The 19,166-nt window shown below is 42.4% G+C and overlaps 1 protein-coding gene across 4 annotated transcripts in view; it reads right to left on the reverse strand.

Moving 5' to 3' along the window:
• gpc3 (glypican 3) overlaps positions 1 to 19,166 on the reverse strand; it is a 104,376-nt gene that overhangs the window by 12,867 nt on the left and 72,343 nt on the right. For 2 of the 4 annotated variants that reach the window (XM_088989528.1, XM_088989530.1), the window contains one exon: positions 5,529 to 5,715. In XM_088989528.1, the coding sequence (XP_088845654.1) occupies positions 5,529 to 5,715 (187 nt within the window). Of the gene's footprint in view, positions 1 to 4,608; positions 4,715 to 5,528; positions 5,716 to 16,736; positions 18,007 to 19,166 lie in introns of those variants that run through there. The other 2 variants (XR_016114154.1, XM_088989529.1) reach the window with 2 other exon arrangements.

Here is a 19,166-nt window from a genome sequence, read left to right on the forward strand (position 1 = left end):
GAATCCTTGTGTGTTCTAACAAAAATGTTGAGCCATTTCCACACGGAAGATTGTCGCCATCTTCTGCCTTTTTTGGGTGCGACATCCCCCCCCCCTGATGCCTCAAAATGACACGGAATAAATTCTTTAATCGATTGCAAACATGTATGCTTTCCTCTTCAGAACTATTTGAATCATATTCATAACTGGATGAGTAACAAGAAAGCATTTTCTCTGAATCTGAAGCCATTGTTTTGATTCTCCAGCAATGCAAGACGTCTTGGCGTGACACCACGAACAAGGGGGCGGGACCTTCTAAAACTGGCCACTTCCGGTTTCGATTTTTTTTAGGTCATTTTTATTGGTGTTTTTCATTTGACTAAAAATATCATACTGCATGTTTTGGGTATTTTAGATGCTATAAAACATTTTTCTGTCAGTTAGGAAACAAAAAAGTGATGTCGGTTGTCCTTTAAATCTAGTGTGTGCAAACCTCATAGCACAGTAAGAACACTACAACCCAATTTGGATTGGATTTGCCTTTATTAGTCTCGCAGTGTAGAAATTTACACTTCACATCAGCAAAGGGATGAAAGGGATGTTTTTTGATTTATTTATTAACAGTTTTTCAAATGTGAAAAAAAGCCCTTATCAGTTCATAAATTTGTCTCAAGGAATATGCAAGATATGGCATTTACATACTATTTTGCAGATACTGGGAGGAGGAAATGTAAATAGATTAAAATAATATACGCACTGGGATTTATCAAGATTTTAATAACTTTCAATCGAAAGTAGAAAGTTAAAGAAATCAACATTTATTGAAAAAAGGAATCACATTCAACATTCAATACATATTGTTACACAACGAAATACTCAAGCTCAATAATATACTACTTGTGTTAAACTCCGCAAAATCATGGATGGAGTGTCCTGACCGCGCACTCGACAAACTCGCCACGGACGCCCTCGCTCGCCTTCATGCGCAAACAGTACACATGTATCGTTGCCAAGCACACAAACATAGGCTACCTACAGTTGAAATTTGCATACTCGGCACAGCAGCCAATCAGAAGCTTGCTTCCTGCTTCGGACTTTCCCAAGAAAGCTTGGGAAAGTCCGAAGCAAAGTCGTGCGTTTGCATATCATTTTCCAAAGTAGATGCACAGAACCTTAGCCCCAGAAGAAAGATTCAAAAGAAGCTAACAAAATTTGTGTCGCTATAAAAAGTAAATTTACATTAAACCGTGACTGTAAATTGTACTTGAGACTTATGAAAGGCGCTCAGTGACCCGTAGGAGACAACACATTGTGCACAAAGACTGCAAAAGACAACTGCAATAAAACCTTCGACCACGGATATTTTCCGTAAATTAAGCAACGTAGCCTTAATTTAAGAAAAACCTATATACTTTATGACAATGTTGTTTTGCGATTTCTCGTCTTTCTTTATGGCCGGGCAGGCAACTTTTCAGAGTTGTCTGACTTGTCCGCTAACATTTTCACACTATCAGACACTGTTTTTACTATAATTTGGCCAAATTCGGCGGGCCGGATTAAAAAGCCGAACGGGCCGTATGTGGCCCGCGGGCCGTAGTTTGCCCATGTCTGGTCTAACATGTCTCCTCCTCATGTGCTGCATGCGTGGCCACCACATGGAGAAAACCTTGCACTCAGAAAGCATGCTCAGGTGTTATAGCTAATGTAATCAGCTGAAGAACATCATATCCTGAAAGTACAAAGACAGCAAACAGAGTGGATATAACATGAGCCAGTGTCTGGAATATGGCTGCTCTGATGAAAACGTGGTAAACGCCGTGTGACTCACCTATCAGGTGCCGAGAGTCAAAGGTCACAGCTGCAGCTAATTTACATGCCAGGTTCTCGCACTGGCAATGTGTATGGGTGTTAATTTGACCCACATCCAGAGCGCACAATGTTTACATCCCCAGTGTATCAACTGAAAGTTATCAAAGATATTTTTTTTTGGTCACACTGTGCTCTTCTCTTGCAATCACTCCCAACATTCTTTTTTCTTCTCCACATAGTTTGATATGATGGCAATACAGTATTTCCACTTTGGAATTTGAGAACTTGAGGTTTTAATGAAACGCTCTGAAGCTTCCAGAAGAACAGCTTTGCTTTGGGGTACAGTATTCAAAACGGCCGAGCGTCTGAGTGCACAGTTATTACAAGACCTCTATTCACGTGGCTCCTGCTGAGAACATTGAGTTACATTGCGTATTCAGACAGTGCCCTGGCTTGCTTGGCTGTAAACCAATCAACTCTTATGAAGTACATTTTTTTTTATTCTTTCTGTATACTATTCATGAATAGTTCCAGGTTTCCAGTATTTTAAAGAGATTGCTCAACCATAGGTTAAAAAAATACAGGTTACCACACATAAAAAAGAAAAAGAAAAAAAATCAAAGCATACATGAGAAGCCAATTTGTAAAGCTATTTAACAGTCTCAAAACCAACCCAGTTGATGGGAAAAAAATGAAATGATTATTGGAAAATAATGCCGTAATATCATAACTTCCACAATATGAAAGTTTGAGTTGGTTCCTGATCTCATTCAGGGATTGTTTTCTTCCTACAGCTATTATTGATTGTAATTTTTTGGGCACCAATAGGTTTTTGTCTGATGAGAGTGGCCCTAATAAGGCTTTGTACAAGAAAATAACCTTTCTTTGCAGGCATTCCGTTTTTACCCATTTTACTTTTGTCCAAAGACATAACTTGCATTTCATTTGACCTTGACTGGTGTCATGAGCGATGCAATTCTTATGCACTCTTGCCATTCTCCACCTCCAAAAAAAGTGTACATTTAGAGGCCAAAACAACAAAGAAAGAGTTTGAGGCCAGTGATGAAAGCATAAAAACTCATGTGAGCCCTCATCAACATCCCCACACCAATACAGAGATAGACAAATACTTATTGCGCAGTATCAACATGTGGTGAAGGTGATGCACAGAAATGTTCCAACTTCGACTCAACTCCCGAGGCAGATGAAGTAGGCACTAGTTCACCGTATTGCCACCCTCGATAACTCCCCCCAAAAATGCCTCAAATCATTTAGCAGTTCCGTAGCACAAAGCACACCAGGGAATGACACATCAGCAGAGGTCACAGTAAAAACTGATTTGTGCTGGGTTGTTGGTAACGGGTCGGGGGGCAGGGCAGTGGTAGGGGTGTCCTTCTCCTGGAATAGCTCTCCTGCCCTGGAATGTTTTGGGGAATGTTCGGCAAGAGGAATGATTGGTCAGGAGGGTAACTGTGTGTGTATTTGTGCGTGTGTGTGTGTAGCAAAGGCAATCCGTCAGTTATGGAATCTGTGGTGAGAGTAAGTGGGGACAGATCAACCAATCAACCATTACGTTTGGGTGCATCTGCTGCGTTTGAAGGTTGAAAACGAACCATGCGAGCATCTCTACCCCGCATCGGACCTCCTAGCACCTGATTGTTGTGGCTTCTATCACCTCTCTGTTTTGAGTGTTTGTCTGTGTCATGTACTTTGGGAAAGTGGGTCTGACTTGTCCATTTGAGTGCCCTACAGCTCAGACGTCCAGCCCATTAGCCCTCATACTCTGTAGGTTGACCTTTGAACCTAAATCCCCCACCCCTGTATTTTACCAAACAGCCTGAGAGGTCATGCAAGGTCAGCATTTTGATGGGTCATTGCAGGCTATCAGCCGCTATCTGTGTCTGCAAATGAGTGGTGACTTTCCAAGGTCTGCAAACATTCCTAGCTTACATGCAGAGGGGGCCTAAACAGCCTGGGGACAATCACAAAATTGAAATCCCAACATTTAACATTTTAAGGTTTCTACTGTTGTTGAGATTAAAAATGTTACACACAACAGATGTCTGTAAGAAGGCTCAAGGGAGCTTCAATGGTAGCTTTGCTTCTGTAGCTTTCATGTCCCTCTGACTTAACCTTCAGCAGCTTGTAAAAAAATAAGACACAGTTTGATGTGAGAAATGGAAGTGAGATATTAGAGTCCTGAAGAGATGGCCTGAGTCTCTCACGGCCAAGTCCGCTGGAAGTGACGGCACTCCTGGATTCCCATGTCAAGCATTGCTCCTGACTGTTGCACCCTGCCTAGAAAAACCCAAATCTCTAGCATAACATCCCAAAAGGCGGACTACTGCCTTAGCCCTGTTTGCTCAGCTGCACTGGCTTGGTGTCGGCCTATTGGGCTCCCCAGTTCCCGCTCCCCAGCAGTTTTCTCCCTCTTTTTCTGTTTGGTTTCTTTTCTGAAAGCGGTTTGCAGCCTCAGTCGTTCTTTGTTTGGTCCCAGCACAGCCCGTCTGACCATTTTAACTGACAGCATTGAGGTCAAGAGGTTGAGTCGAGGCGGCTACCTGAGGAAGTCTCACGTCTACCGATTAATAGTGTCACCTTGGTGTCAAGATGTACAGTCGTCATGTAAACACCTCTGCTTGTGTTTCGACTCTTCTCACTTTGACTCACTGCAGCGGGAAACTTGCCGTGTGCTAACCAGTCTGGGCAAAACTCTGTAGCTTGATCAATTATTTTAGAGCCAGTGACCGCCATGTTCTCGCAGTGTCTCATAAATTCAAGCCTGTGTCTACTAAAATGAGAACAAACCATTAATGTTACCTTTGTTGAGCAGCCGAGTTCAGACTTGTGATTGACAGTCGGAGAGAGAGCGATTGTGCACACCATGGTGTCCATGTCTGCTTTGGCTCAGAATAGTCTCACCAAACTGGGATCGAAACAGAACATCATACCACCGTACCAACCGCTCACCAGAACATTGTGAAACCCACCAACGACTGCCAATTCATGCCGCGAGTGCTCGTATCCAGCAGTTTCAGGTCAGGAAACATCAGGTTTTTCTCACAGCTCTGGGTGCCCAAAGCGTATTAACAGGGACACAAATGTTAACTGTATTTTTAAGTTTACAGTAATGTTTGAATATCTTTGTAACAAATCAATTTTGGGGGATTAAACCTTGTGGCATATTTTTGCTAACTTTAAACTTGAAATAGACACAATTGCAGTATAATCGCTGATAGACCAATGTATTTGTTTAAATAGATTGACTTTATTCAATCATGCACAATCTCTTCGGTATCCCATTTAATCGTGGGTATCCACGAAATGGCTTTGGTCTGGGCTTTTCAAAATCAACAAAATGTACAACACATTGAAAGAATGAATTGGAACAACACAACAATAATGGGTGAGGTGATTGAATTTGAGTTAGGAATTGGTACGACTCAAGGCAACAAAAAGGTAAACTATTGTTTCCCAGACTAAATACAGCATGAGTGTTTACTTTTGTTATTTGAAACTGTGTCTCCCAAAGTATGACGATGACAGGCTGGTTAAGAGGCAGTTTGATCAATGAGCGACCAGAGCTCGTTTACACCACCCATACGGTATTGCATATGGCTGACCAGGTGGAAACAATACTTCATTGTACCTAATATTACCAGCTTTTGTACAGCTCTGGTAAGTCGAGCGGGTATCCCGCAATGAACAAAAAAGGTAATATATAAATGAACCCATCTAACCTGCAAAGACGCGCAAACGTTTGCGTCGTGGTGGTGGTCCCAGGCCCGACACGCCAGTGCATTCGTCCTCATCATCACAGTCGCCGCTTGGGAATCCCTCGTTGCCTTCATTGCTCCACTCGACCACCCCACCTGTGCGGGTCCGGGCCCTCCACCGTTTTTCAGATACCGTTACATGGCGCAGCAACTGTGGAAGGTCGAAAAAGTGGTGAAGCCAATCTGATCGTGTTTACATGTGGTGATTGTTTCATATTTTGTACTTGGATTAATTGTAGTTTCTTTTTTTCAACGGATGATGAACTAAAAATACTTTACGGCATTCACAGAAGAAAGAAAAAGGATTCATTCCCTGTAGGTGTACGGCTTGTCAAAGTGGTTGGCCACAGACTGGCATGTGGTGGCCATTGCCATAGATGGCCCTCTGTAGCACTGCCGTTGCACCAACACCCATTTTCAAAAGTGCTAGTCCTCCTCAGTGGGGAGCTAAAGCCTATCCCAGATGTCTTCAGGCAAGAAGTATCACCAGGTTCAATGCATGCTCTTAAAATATGGGAGGAATGTGCCGTACTTTGAGAGAATCCACAAAAACATGCAGGAAGAATAAACTAAAATTTGAACCCAGGACTTTGGAACTGAGGATGACATGATTACTCCTCCATGTGCTGCCTAATTATATCTGCCCATTATAAATATTGTTTTATTATCAATGTTAGTATTTTTATGACAAGAAAATTGTTTGCAATTTGTTTATTCATCGAGGTGCTTCGAGATGACCTCTGTTCTACATGAATCTTGATTTTAAACCAAGATAACCTGTGGCCATGATGTGAGAATTTTGTCACATCAGTTGTGACAGCAGATTTGAAACGTGAGTTAGCCTCTTGACAGAAAAGCAGCTTAACTCGGATACTGGCCAAGACATTTACAGAAGCTTTTAATGTGTTTTGCAGAACATAATAGAAGTGTCTTACTGAGCACTGCGGCAATGCGATCACAAGGAAGAAAAAAAGGGTAATTGTTCAAATGTTTTGCAGTGTGTAATTCCATTATTAAAATCATGTTAAACATCGCAACTAGAAAGAGTAAATATTATTACGATTAATTTTCAAAGGAGGGGTGGTGGATGTGGTTGTGGGGAAGGGAGTTGGGGTGTGGGTGTGTCAATCTTGTACCTACTGGTGAAAAAAATGTGAGTGTGGGGTCGAACTCACTTGTCGTGCTTTGACCATCTTTCAGCATCCTGAACATCACATATGATTGAGAGCCCTGCCAAGCTTGCAGATGTGCTAAATACCAACCGCCTGCCTTGCGAGTCCCTCCTTTCATCTTACCGCTCTGCCTCCTTGTATTATTTTTATTGAGTTCCTTCTATCTGCATACGTCAGCACGATTGCTGTTGTGTTCGTTGTTCAAGCTTTCTTTGGGAGAAAATGTAGATCATATGTGCTGTCTTTCAGGTCAGCTGTGATTGGACTTTGTGTGCGTGTATAAGCAATAGACAGAGACAGCTGAAGTATAAAACTCTAATCACAAACTGATGTCAGTCTGAGGATAAACAAACTCGTTCTCTTCCTTGCCATACAAATGTGGCGGTCTGGGTTTTACAAGTGACATAAACAAAAGAATTCACACAGATGCAATTCACAAGCACTTTATTTCACTAAACCCATGGAAAGAGACTTCAATTTATATCCCAGCACGATAAAAGAGCAAAGTTTTCAAAAAAGCTAGTCACATACACATTAGGATGGACAAACAGCCTTCTACTGGCAGAAAGGATGATACATCGGTGAAACAAGAGGTGTCACTTCAGAACAAATTCTCTCAATGATGAGTGGGAGTTAAATGTACTAAAGGCACAACATTGTTTGTCGACTTTGGCCAAAGTCCTCCGCAGATTTACTGATTTGGGGAAATTCCTTCTCATCGTCCTTAACAACCTGCTTGGACTTTGTGAGGGTGTCTTTTAGCCCATCTAAGGCAAACAAATGCTTGAAAAATAGCACAATGACACAACGGTTCTGTCGAGATTAGAGGGGGGGAAATGAAAAACAAAAAACATAAGAATAGCAGAACTGTCCCAATGTGAAGCTGTGCAAGCACCATTAAGAGTAACTGATCACATGCAAGCAAACACACCTTGAGCACTCAAACTGACATTTGACTACATGCTCAAGACGAGACATGTCAAGTAGTTATTTTTTTCTTTCAAGACTCAATCTGACGCGCTGTATTTTTTTTGACAATGTCAATCAAAACTGAACTTGGTCAGAGTACAATTGTTGATTGGAATGCTCACCATTTTGCATTGTTGGGGACTGAAATGCAGAGAAGCAAGACGGGGGGGAATTTAAAAACATATGTATCCACAAAAGAACAAAAAGGCATGAGAGGCGCATGGAATCAGAAAGTCAATATTAACAGAAGGAAAAAAAATATACCTAAAAAATATGAATTACACCAAAAACTGGGAGTGCATTGATCACAACTGGAAACAAGACAAGGTGGAACACAAGACAGAAAAAGAAGCAACAGAAATAATCCAAAGAAGACTGGGAACTAAATACAAGTAAAAGAGTCATGAATAATACCTCATATGAGTGATGAGGTGGAATTGATAATTCAAAAAAAGGAATTTGGCTCACGAGAACAAGAGGACACAAAATTCTGATGACACTGACAAGACATGGAAATGGCGACAGGAAAATATGCCAAAACTCAATTCAAGCAAACTCAAATGAACAAAAAGATATATCGTGATAGGAATGACCTCAGCTCAACTCCAATTTATCTGCCGAGCATTAAAAAAATAAAAGTAATGCAATGGATTAAGTTGAGTAGAAAAACATAAAAGTTTTGGAAACAATTATGAATGTGTTTCAGTCTTACACGAGGAGAGCAACATCAGTATCATGCCACATGTATGTGATTTGTTTATTATTTTACTTAATGTTAAATGGTTTGTTAAGTGCTTTGTTACAGCCTCAGCTTTTGTGAAAGCGCAATATGAATCAGGATGTATTGTATTGTAAATACGAGCAAAGGCACAGTGGCTGAGAAGCTGTTTTTTTTTTTTCACGAAAAAACCGTGGGCAGGATAATTATAGCAGTGGTGGAAGGGACCGGTAGCCCTGCGCGGTGCCCTTTTCCACAAAGGGGTGGGTCTCGGGGCCTCTGGGCCTCTGCGGCAGGGCGCGGTGGCTTCTCCCCACCGGCTGCTGGCCTCTTCCTTGGCAGTGCGAGCAGAAAGGGCTGGATTGTGTGTTTGTGTCACAAGTGACGTGGCTCTTTTGGCATGGCTTGGGCCGTGATCTGAAAGGAGCATCAAGATTGACTACAAACCTCAAGTTGCTTCACCAGGGAGTTTTATGTGATTAAATAAAACAAAAATCCAACGCGCGAAGGAGGAATGGGACAGATTAGACAGCTCAGTATATTTTCCATTAAAGCTTGTATATTTTTTTTTTTGTTAAGACCAGCCATCGGGGATGAGCATCTAACCGATTGTGGGTTCAACTCCCCCTAGGACAAATCAGAGCGAGGAAATGCTCACTTTCCAGTTTTGTGGAATTGTGCTTCACACAGGTCCGCTCAGACAGAAACCCCGAATGCACAAAGGGCTGTCGCAGCCTCCCACACAGGACATGAACTCCACACGGGGTCACTGCTGGACACAACAGCTGCAACAGAGTTTTGCCATTCGTGACGACGCGTGAAAAATAGGAAGGACAAAGAAAGAAGAAAAACATGTATCATCTTGTGTGTGTCTCCACATGGGTGTCTCCAGTTTGAGCGAGCACTGTTGCGAGTGACAGACAGCGAGTAATGAAGATAGAAAATGTTAGAAAAAGGGTCTCCTTCTCAGGTCCTGTCTTATGTTCTTCTTCTCAATGCAGAGGACATGTCTGGACAAGACGCACATGACTCGGCTCAGACGGAATCTGCTGCTCACAAAGCTTCTATCAATGCGTCAACACATCTTGTCTACAAATCTAATCTAGACAATTCGGGGCGCTACTTCCCCAAGAGACGATTGCTTTCCAGACATATCTATTTTTGCAAAAGTCTCCATTTCACCTTATCGTTTGGACCGTTTCCAGAATGCTCAATTCTATCAGGAAAATCCCCCAAAAACCTGAGTGTGAGTTCAGGCAGCCTTTGGAAAGTGACACCAGAACATTTTATTCTACATGAAGGCTTAATGGAATCTAGCACCTGAACATGACCAACCTATCAACTTTCACTTCTCACAGACAGTCACTGTTTTGGCACATCGACATTTTGATCTTTTTTTCCATCATGTACACCTTTTCTGGTGTGTGGCCCTAATACCTCAAAGTAAATAAATATCTGGCAAGTTAGTACAAAGTTGTCTCTTGTACGTGGTAGTGGAGCATCAGGGATCATGACAAAATATTTTCCTTTGCATATAAAACAGCCACATTCAGGAAAATAAACAAAGATTTGCAAGACCAGTTAGTCAGTTGTGCACTTACAAGACAAACAAACACCCGAAGAGCACCACCAATGACGAAATACTTCATGGCATTTTCGGAAAATAACCTGAAAGATGAGAACAGCAATAGTAATTGTGGCCCTGCGTCAAGTGGAGTTTGTGCAAACACGGCCATGTGTAACTTACCACCTGCCAGCGCACACACACCTCAGCACATAAACATTCAAGCTGCCATCGTTACTGACTCATCAGACATCGCGTTAGGTATACCCGCAGAAGCAAGCCAGTAAAGCTCCCTATGCTTAGCTAAACAGCGGGAGAGAAAAGTACATTATTTATCCACAACACTAAAATAGCAAAGCCATGGATCCGTTGGCGGTGGTCGAGTGATATCATCATGACCTTGCAGGGGTGTGGGGGGGATATTGTATTTGGTTTCGCCTGACCGCTTTATGGACCAACTCCTGTTTAATTGTATGAAAGAGATACCGTCAGAGTGAAGGAAAGTAAGAAGGAACCGTTACTCCGCTAATTGCTATAAATACAGAAGTGTGCAGTCACATTCACAACAAGCTGTAAACTCACCTTTGGTCGTACCAAATATGAAAATAAAACCACACATTACATCGCACTGACAATACGCCGAAAACCAGCATTGGCTTGGAACAAATTCCAAGTACCAAAGTCTCACATGAAGAGAGTGCGGTTGGTCTTGCCAGTCTCGAACAAACAAACAAACAAACTAAACCATTCAAAGCAACCACACATAAATAGTTTCAAGTCTCCCAACGGGAAACTATTGACTTTTGCATCAAAATGTATGCATTACTCAAATTTATGGAAATCAGTTGCATAGTTACAGTATAATATAGATACTGCTATAGACAACAAAAGGCAAATTTTTAAAGACCAATTTCAAACAGGTGCATTATTAGGCGCACCATTTGTTTTGTTCTTTTGACTTCAAGAGCAGTTCCTGTATTTTGTTTTTCTATGTCTTCCTTTCCTTTTATAAAGGCTAATCCAATCCAATCCAAATATTGTGAACTTTTTGATACACACGGGCCCGAGCAATAGTTTCTTAAAAAATTAAAAACAGCCTTGTTCAAACGTCTGTCCATGAAAGAACTACATCTTATCTGGATTTGGACAAAATTGTGTTTTCTCAATCCTCAAATGTGCCACCCCAACATAAAATCATGAAAACATTCAGAAATGTACTTTTTTACTGCTGTGATCCAACCACAAAATGGAAAACTGTGGCATTTGAATTAAATCCATCTTTGACTTTTAACAAAACACTGATGACCAAACAACAGAATATCAACAATTTTCAAAATCTGTCACTCTTTTTTCTTCTTCACACAATTGGATTGCACTGTGTATTGTTGTCGGCTTGAATCATTAGGCCACAGGGAGTGTTCAAAGAACCTCAAACCTCAGAAATGTGAGTCAGACGTGCTAACCGCTAATCCTGCCATGACAAGCATGAACACACACTTACTAACATCAGACCAATCAAGGTTTCCGTTACAATCTACAACCTCTATTTTCATGCATCAACAGTCACAGAAAAGCCAATAGACAGTCGGGAAGACAAGCACGAAAACGTGTCTGAAACCCAAGTTGCCGAGAGGAGCAACGCTGCCTGAGCAAACGTAAATCCAGATGATGATGAAATTCCAGCGGAAAGCTTTTTAAAGTTGTTCTGTGGCATCTAAAATCGATCACCCTAAGGGACACACAAATACAAACATTATAACAGATACCCGAAAAATGCCCCATGTATTTCAACGCCTTAGACGGGGACTCACCCAACATACTGTATTTCAAATCTTCATCCCACCACTATTATTTTGCAATTGGACAAAGCACCGCCATTGTTAAACGTGGACTTGAATACCACACAAGTGTGCTACATACATCAGTTGGCACAGTTTTGCACCAGTATTCATCCACCCATCCATTCTCCGATCTGCCTATCCTCACAAGTGTCACAGGAGGTGCTGGAGCCTATCCCAGCCGTGTTGAGGCAGTAGGCGAGGGACACCCTGAACCACTCGCCAGCTAATCACTGTGCGTACACAGATGAACAACACTCCACACTCACACTCATACCAAGGTGGGAATTTAAAATGATCAATCAGCCTGCCATGCATGTTTTTGGAATGTGGGAAGAAACCAGAGTACCCGAAGAAAACCCTGGGGAGAACATGCAAGTAGGTAAGAGTACGATTTATTTATATAGCACTTTTCACAGGTAAAACCACAAAATGCTTTACAAAATGTAAAACAGTCATAATAAAAACAACACACAAAAAAGCAGGAAAAGCGTGAAAAGTACTCAAAATAACTCCCAACGATAAAACCGACATGCAAGGTCCACAGAGGAAGGCCGAAGCCACTTTGTGTCTTTAAAGCAGCCAAACAACTGTCAAAAGGAAAGCCATGCTAGTATTTAAATGAGATGCTAAGTAGCATCTATGTTGCAGTTCTTTAATCCTTTGAGTATGAAATTAGCACAAATGCTTTCACAATGTGTTGAACAATTCGCTCAACTATTTGCCAAATTGCTGTTTAGTGTCAAGTGTGACGAGTTGAGATCCCTGCCACCGTATTTCAAGTTTGTACCGACGAGAGAGAAAAAATGGTATTCTAAAATGTATCGGGTCACTCTTATCGCAAGGCAGAAGTGTATTAGCATTTCAATTGTAAATGTTAGTCCGAATTTCTGATTGATGGGCCTTGCATTAGAACAAGAAGCAACAGGGATAGTGTTAATATTGTCAAGTTTGACTCGCAAAACTGTTCAAGAAGACTAAAAAGGAAATGGACGTTTTATACCTTAAATTATAAACCAGGCAGGCAGACCGACTTAGAAAGATACATAAAGTATGACAGCAGACACTTTTCCATGCTCTGAGTCATGGAAAGCTCCAATGCAGAGCTCTGCAGTCCCACCTGCAGCCCACTTTTATTCAACGTGAATTGTATAGAGAGAACAAACCTCTCTCGGTCTCTCTCTCTCTATCTCTCTCTCCCTCTCTCTCTCTCACTTTCTGTCTCTCTCTCTCCCACATCCTCATTCTTTTCCATGACAGCTCAACAAACCAGCGCCAGCCCCACCCAACCCCTGTCCTCCTGTAGCGTGTCCGCAGCTCAATATGTCACGCAATGGTCGCTCTGCCTCAGACTGTCAGACAGTTAACGTAGACAAGATTAATTTCCTGATGTTAATTCCATTTGTAACACGAACACAGAGAAGAAAAGCAGCTCAGCGGCCATTAAACTGGGTGCGGACCCACTCCAACTTTTGTGACTAAGCCCAAAACTTTATTTCCAGACTCCTCTAGCTGGACTGAAAACTGGATTTCATATTTTGCTGGCAGTTACTTTGTTTCTTGTTTCAATTATATTTGGAAAGAAAACACTTGAGAGGTCTAACAAATTACATCATTTGTTGCCTTGACATCCTTTGCATGATTAAAACATGTGTTTATTTCACAGACTCAGCTCAGTATAAGGAATGAATTTAGTACCCTGTATCATAAACATTAGGGATAGCAATCATTTTCAACTGGTCTAAGGCCAGCCCTATGAAAATGTTGACTAATTTCTGCGAATGCGACTGATTGGCTGCATAATGTTGAACCGTTTAAAAAGACTCATTCCCGGTCAAGCGGCTGGATGTGAAATCCGATTACTCTTCTCGGACAATCGCTTTTTGTTGCTGGCCATCTCTCTTTGCACGGTATCATGGTAGTTCCCAAAATCATGGGTTCGTAAGAAACCCTCTGTTTCCAGCAGTTGTCCACTGCATGACAATCCCATGATCACACGTAGGAAAAGCCGAAAGACTTAGTCGGGTCATGAGAATATTCAGACTCTCAACAAAGTGTGTGCATACATGTATGAGACATGGGCCTTTGACTAAAGCTATTTAACATACACAAAGATATTTTTAAATGCATATTAGCTCTGATTTTGAAAAAAAAAAACAACATCTTGACAATAGATCACTCGTCTATCATTTTATGAGGTGAATCAAGAAGCAATAACACCACAGGACATGTTTCATATTGCACTCAAGATCATGTTGCATATTTCGAATGGTGAATCTTCTTCTTCCCCTGTCTACACACTAATGCAGAAGACAGACATTTTGGAAAGTCTTTAGTCTGGCCATAGTTCCCCAAAAACTCTGTTTCTAAGGACAAAAAAACTCATTTTGCACGCAACGAGATTAACAAGCAAAACAACCTTGGCCTTGACCATTAACGGGGAAAACTTTATCCATCCATCCATCCATTTTCCAGACCGCTTCATCCTCATTAGGGTCACGGGGCATGCTGGAGAATCAGAATAAAGGTATTCTGATTCTGATTCTGAGTCTATCCTAGCCGTGTTGAGGTAGTAGGCAAGGGACACTCTGAACCGGTTGCCAGCCAATCGCTGTGCACACAGAGACAAAAAACCATCCACACTCACACTCACATCTTGAGAAAATATGGAGTGTTCAATCTGACTGCCATGCAGGTTTTTGGAACGTGAGAGGAAACCTGAGTACCCGAGGAAACCCACACAGAACATGGAAACTCGACTCAGGGAGCGGGAGGGGAAAACTTTATTCCCATTCAGTTGTTATTCACTCAACATACAACAATGTTTTTATTTTATTTTATCACAGGTATCCAAAGACTGTTAAGACAGATGAGTTATTTGGCATGAGTTCAAAAAGCAAACTTGTTGTTTTTTTTGCCTGATCAAAAAAAAAAAAATCGCTCTTCATGCGGAGAAGCCAGAAGAGGTCGCGCAACACACACGCTCGGACTTCGGCAGACGCCGAAGGAAAAAAGTCTCAAAGAAACGGTGGCGGCATGGGCCGACGCGGCGGTCTCGTCGTGCCAACCCCGCGCGCCCGAGCGCCGACGGCCGACCCGCTTCGGCTTTCGCCCTGGCGGGCGCTGGGGGAACCCTCGACCCGAGCGCCGACGCCCACCCGCCTCGGCGTCGTGGACATTACCTCCCACCGATGCCAATGTGACAGATCGCGCATCACCATCACGCGTTGGCTGGCCAAAATTGTCGGACGTGTTTGTGAAGAAACAGTTATTTTGTATCCTCATTTTGTGAAATGCTGTAATATTCTCTGTTAAGATAAATGAGGCATGCTGAATGTTGAGCGCATCTGGCAATGCAGCCACAATGCTACATACGGTCCTTTGACAGCGATAACAAAAATAGTTCTGACACAATGCTCAGTGAAGCTCTTGGCAAATAAATCCTACTTCTTCGAAGGGCCATCTCGAGTCTTTATACCACCAAATAGATTACAAACACGCTGCAGATATCAACAGTGTTGCTGGGCTGCAACCGTCGCGGTGCCAGCCATAGGCTGTCAACCGATTCAGGGTGTCCCCCACCGACTGCCCGAAAACAGCTGGGATTGGCTCCACCGTCCGTGACCCTCATTAAAAATGAAGTAATAAATATCTCTAAATATTCTAAGTTTGTGTTTCGATACCAGTGGCATGTGGGTGTGTTGGGCATGTCTCACCAACCCCTTTATTTTGAAACGGGTTGGTGAGACATGTTAAGCTGAAGGCCAGGATGCCAGACCGCATCATTTAATGCGTCCTGCTCATGTAGCCCGTGGGCATTACATTTAGCCAATTGCAAGCCTTTCCTGTTACCAGTCCCCGTTTTGAAAGAAATTATTTATGGTTTAAGTAGTGAACTAGTCATCCTTCAATTTATTGGTTTCCCAGTCATAACCACCGGCTTGGAAAAGCCATCACCATATAAAAAAAATGAGCTTGACAACACTCGTATAGTGAGGGGGTAGAACTGATCAATCAAAAAATGCCACACACACAGAGACCCTGAAGAGTCCAAAGACTGTTAAGACAGATGAGTTATTTGGCATGAGTTCAAAAAGCAAACTTGTTGTTTTTTTTGCCTGATCAAAATTGATTTAGAAATATCCCAGATGATTTCAACAAAAATGGTAAAACAATCTGATAGATCCAACTTCACCCGAGGTACAGTAGTTATACGGCGGGAATGACATCATTTCAAAAGAGCCGATCAGCTACGAGATACAAAGGTGAAAGTTAACAATCAGACTGAACTAAGAATGTTTAAAGTAACGGTTCACACTAAACTACAAATACGTAAAGTAACAACTTGGACTAAACTAAATCAATACAAAATAGTAGAAATTAAAAGTAACATCAGATGTTTAAGGATGTGTAGATAAAAACGTCCTATCACAATCAACTGTACAGGGCAGACAAAAGGGGGTGAGATAACAATAATCACAGAAATTGTGATAAGAATGTTGATGCCACATCGATTACCTTTCAATAGCATGACTGAAGTAATTCTGCTATTAAGCATAAAGCCATTATGTGTGAAATCAAATTTCGCATGCAGACAGCGGTACAACTCTGCATTGAGCCAATTTACTTACAGTGGTACCTCGGTTCTCGACCATAATTCGTTCCGGGACCCTGTTCGAAAAGCGACTTTTTCGAACACCGAAACCAGCTCTTTGCTCCTGTCACTTGCGAGTTGACAGCGGGGGGGGGCTGCCTCTCCCGGCCGTTCTCCACCTGCTGTCATTCTCTAATCACAGACACGGGGCATTTATACGGTTCGCGATCACCTCGCCAACGCCAGATGATTGCATCAACTCGCCACCGTACCTGGACTCTTCCTTCGATGCGCGAGTGTATCCGGTCTGAGGTATTTTCCCTGCGTCCCGTAAATTTATGTCATCTTCCGGGATTGTGTAATTTTGCACCCTCGTGTGCCATTTGCTTTTTGGCGTAGTAAGTGGGTCGGATCACCCCCTGCCTTCTTACTCGCTGTGTTTTCTTTGATTTGTGAATAAACATCCTGCTTGGTTAGTACGTGTCTGCTTTGGGATCCCAAACATTCCACTACGTTCCGACGAGTCAGCTGCCGTCACTCTCGCTCGGGACGTGACAGCTACGGATGACTCGGCTACAGGATGTTCTTTTCTCTTAAAATATCTATCCAATGACACTTGCTCTCACTCCCACGGTCACATCACTAGATTTCACAGCCTCCTTATTCTTTAATATCGTACTGATCGTAGATTTCGCCATGCTGTATTCCCTCGCCAGATCAGACACTCGCACACCTCCTTCATATTTTGCGATTATTTCTTTCTTAAATGTAATAGTTGTACGCACTACTTTGCTTTTGTCACTTTAAGCAGCACTTACTTTCTTTGGAGGCATGATTAGGGGCTAAAACTCTTCGTACACCTATGTATATTAAATGCTAGAGCAAAACGCAGCACGTCCGCTAGCGACAACAGTTGGTCACGGAGAGAGCGATACACCCGTGCGCCGCTCAGCTCCCCACCCTCGCGTACGCACTCACGCGTCGTATTGGCATTCGAACGCCGAAGCAAGAATATCTCGAATATTTTGTTCGAACACCGATTTGTTCGAACAGTGAGGCATTCGAGAACCGAGGTACCACTGTATTTGCTTTCTGCAATGGTTAACATACGGTATAACGGTTTGACGGGGAAAATGTGCTGAATTCACATAATTTTATTATGCTATGAGGTTTTAAGAAATAAAATCATCCGGATCCAGAATTTAGTCATAAATTGGATTTGGGTTTGGCAGAAGAGTAAAAATACATTTGTTTTCAGAACATGTTAATAGTCAACTTTGCTTCGCTGATTATGAGTGAGTGTCCAATCTAAGACAAAAATGCCAGGGCCAATTGTTTCATGTATTTATTTTTTCTGCTCCACATATAGTCATGGTAGAAACATACACAGACAGAGGTGCCATAACCTGAGGGGCAAACGGGGGCTGCTGAGATAAAAAGCCAAGGACTTTGAGCAGCAATGAAAAAAAAAAATAGAGAAGTGCAAACACTCTGACAGGTCCGGAGAGGAGCCTCTACTCTGCTGTGCCTGCCACAAACAAAAGACGGAGGAGGTCCGTGACCCTCGCATGGAGACCCTCTGATGACCTAGCACAGACAGGAAACAGGAAGTGTGACCCCTGACCTCTTAGGGGGGGAAGGAATCCTGTTTCACAGGAGCATGTGACTGCACCCGGTGACAGCACAACACGCTCAGAATGTCAGTTCTGCAACAGGAAGAATTCAGTCCCTCGAACTTAAAATGGCAAACATAAAATGTCTATTTTTTTAGTAAGGGTGAATCAAAACCAAAAACATAGCATCGTGGTGAGGCTGGCATTTATTTCAAGAGTATTTTTATATCGGTTTAATTGAAAATGATGATTTCCAGCTCAAATCACTTCTGCTCATTTCAAATGATAGCAAAGTTCACTCCCCTCAAACTGTATCAGAGGTTTTACTCCTATCGGAATTGGTTTTTTTTAATGTCAAACAGTTTGATGGTAATACCAGGTTGAGCGTCTGGGTCTCTTTCTGCCATCCGGCATTCAATCACATCAATTATAAAAGATGATGATTGCCCAAAAAAACCTTGTGATGCATTTCCTTCAAAGCAAGTATCGTGGTTTACGTGGTAATTTATCGTTAAATCAAAATGGGGGGTGGGGGGGTGGAACAAACAATGGTCAATAAAATGTATTCTATTCTGAATTGTATACAAATTTACTTTATGTTCATGAAAATGACCAATGCAATGTAATACTGTGGATTGGATGAACTTAAAATTCAAGGCTTGAACCAAATCCTAAATATCATTTGAGAGAAAGGAACTGAATTGGTTGAAATATCCATCCATCTATTTTCCGTACCGCTTATTCCTCATTAGGTTCTCGGGGCGTGCTATCTCAGCTGTCTTCGGGCACAAGGCGGGGGACACCCTGAACTAGTTGCCAGCCAATCGCAGGGCACACAAAGACCTATAACAGTCATTCTCACACTCACACCTAGGGACAATTTGGAGTGGTCAATCTGCCCACCATGCATGTTTTTGGCGTTTGGGAGGAAACCGGAGGACCCGGAAGAAACCCACGCGGGCCCGGGGAGAGCATGCAAACTCCACACAGGGAGGCCGGACCGGGACGTGAACCGGCCAACTCTGCACTGTGAAGCCGGTGTGCTAACCACTCGACGACCGGGCCGCCTTTGTTGAAATAGATGAAGTTATTTAAAAGTAGTTACAAAGTATCAGTAACTCTGCCGTGTCATAA

The sequence above is a fragment of the Hippocampus bargibanti genome, linkage group LG02 (assembly GCF_051943395.1).
Source record: "Hippocampus bargibanti isolate YZ-2025 linkage group LG02, ASM5194339v1, whole genome shotgun sequence".
NCBI lineage: Eukaryota > Metazoa > Chordata > Actinopteri > Syngnathiformes > Syngnathidae > Hippocampus > Hippocampus bargibanti.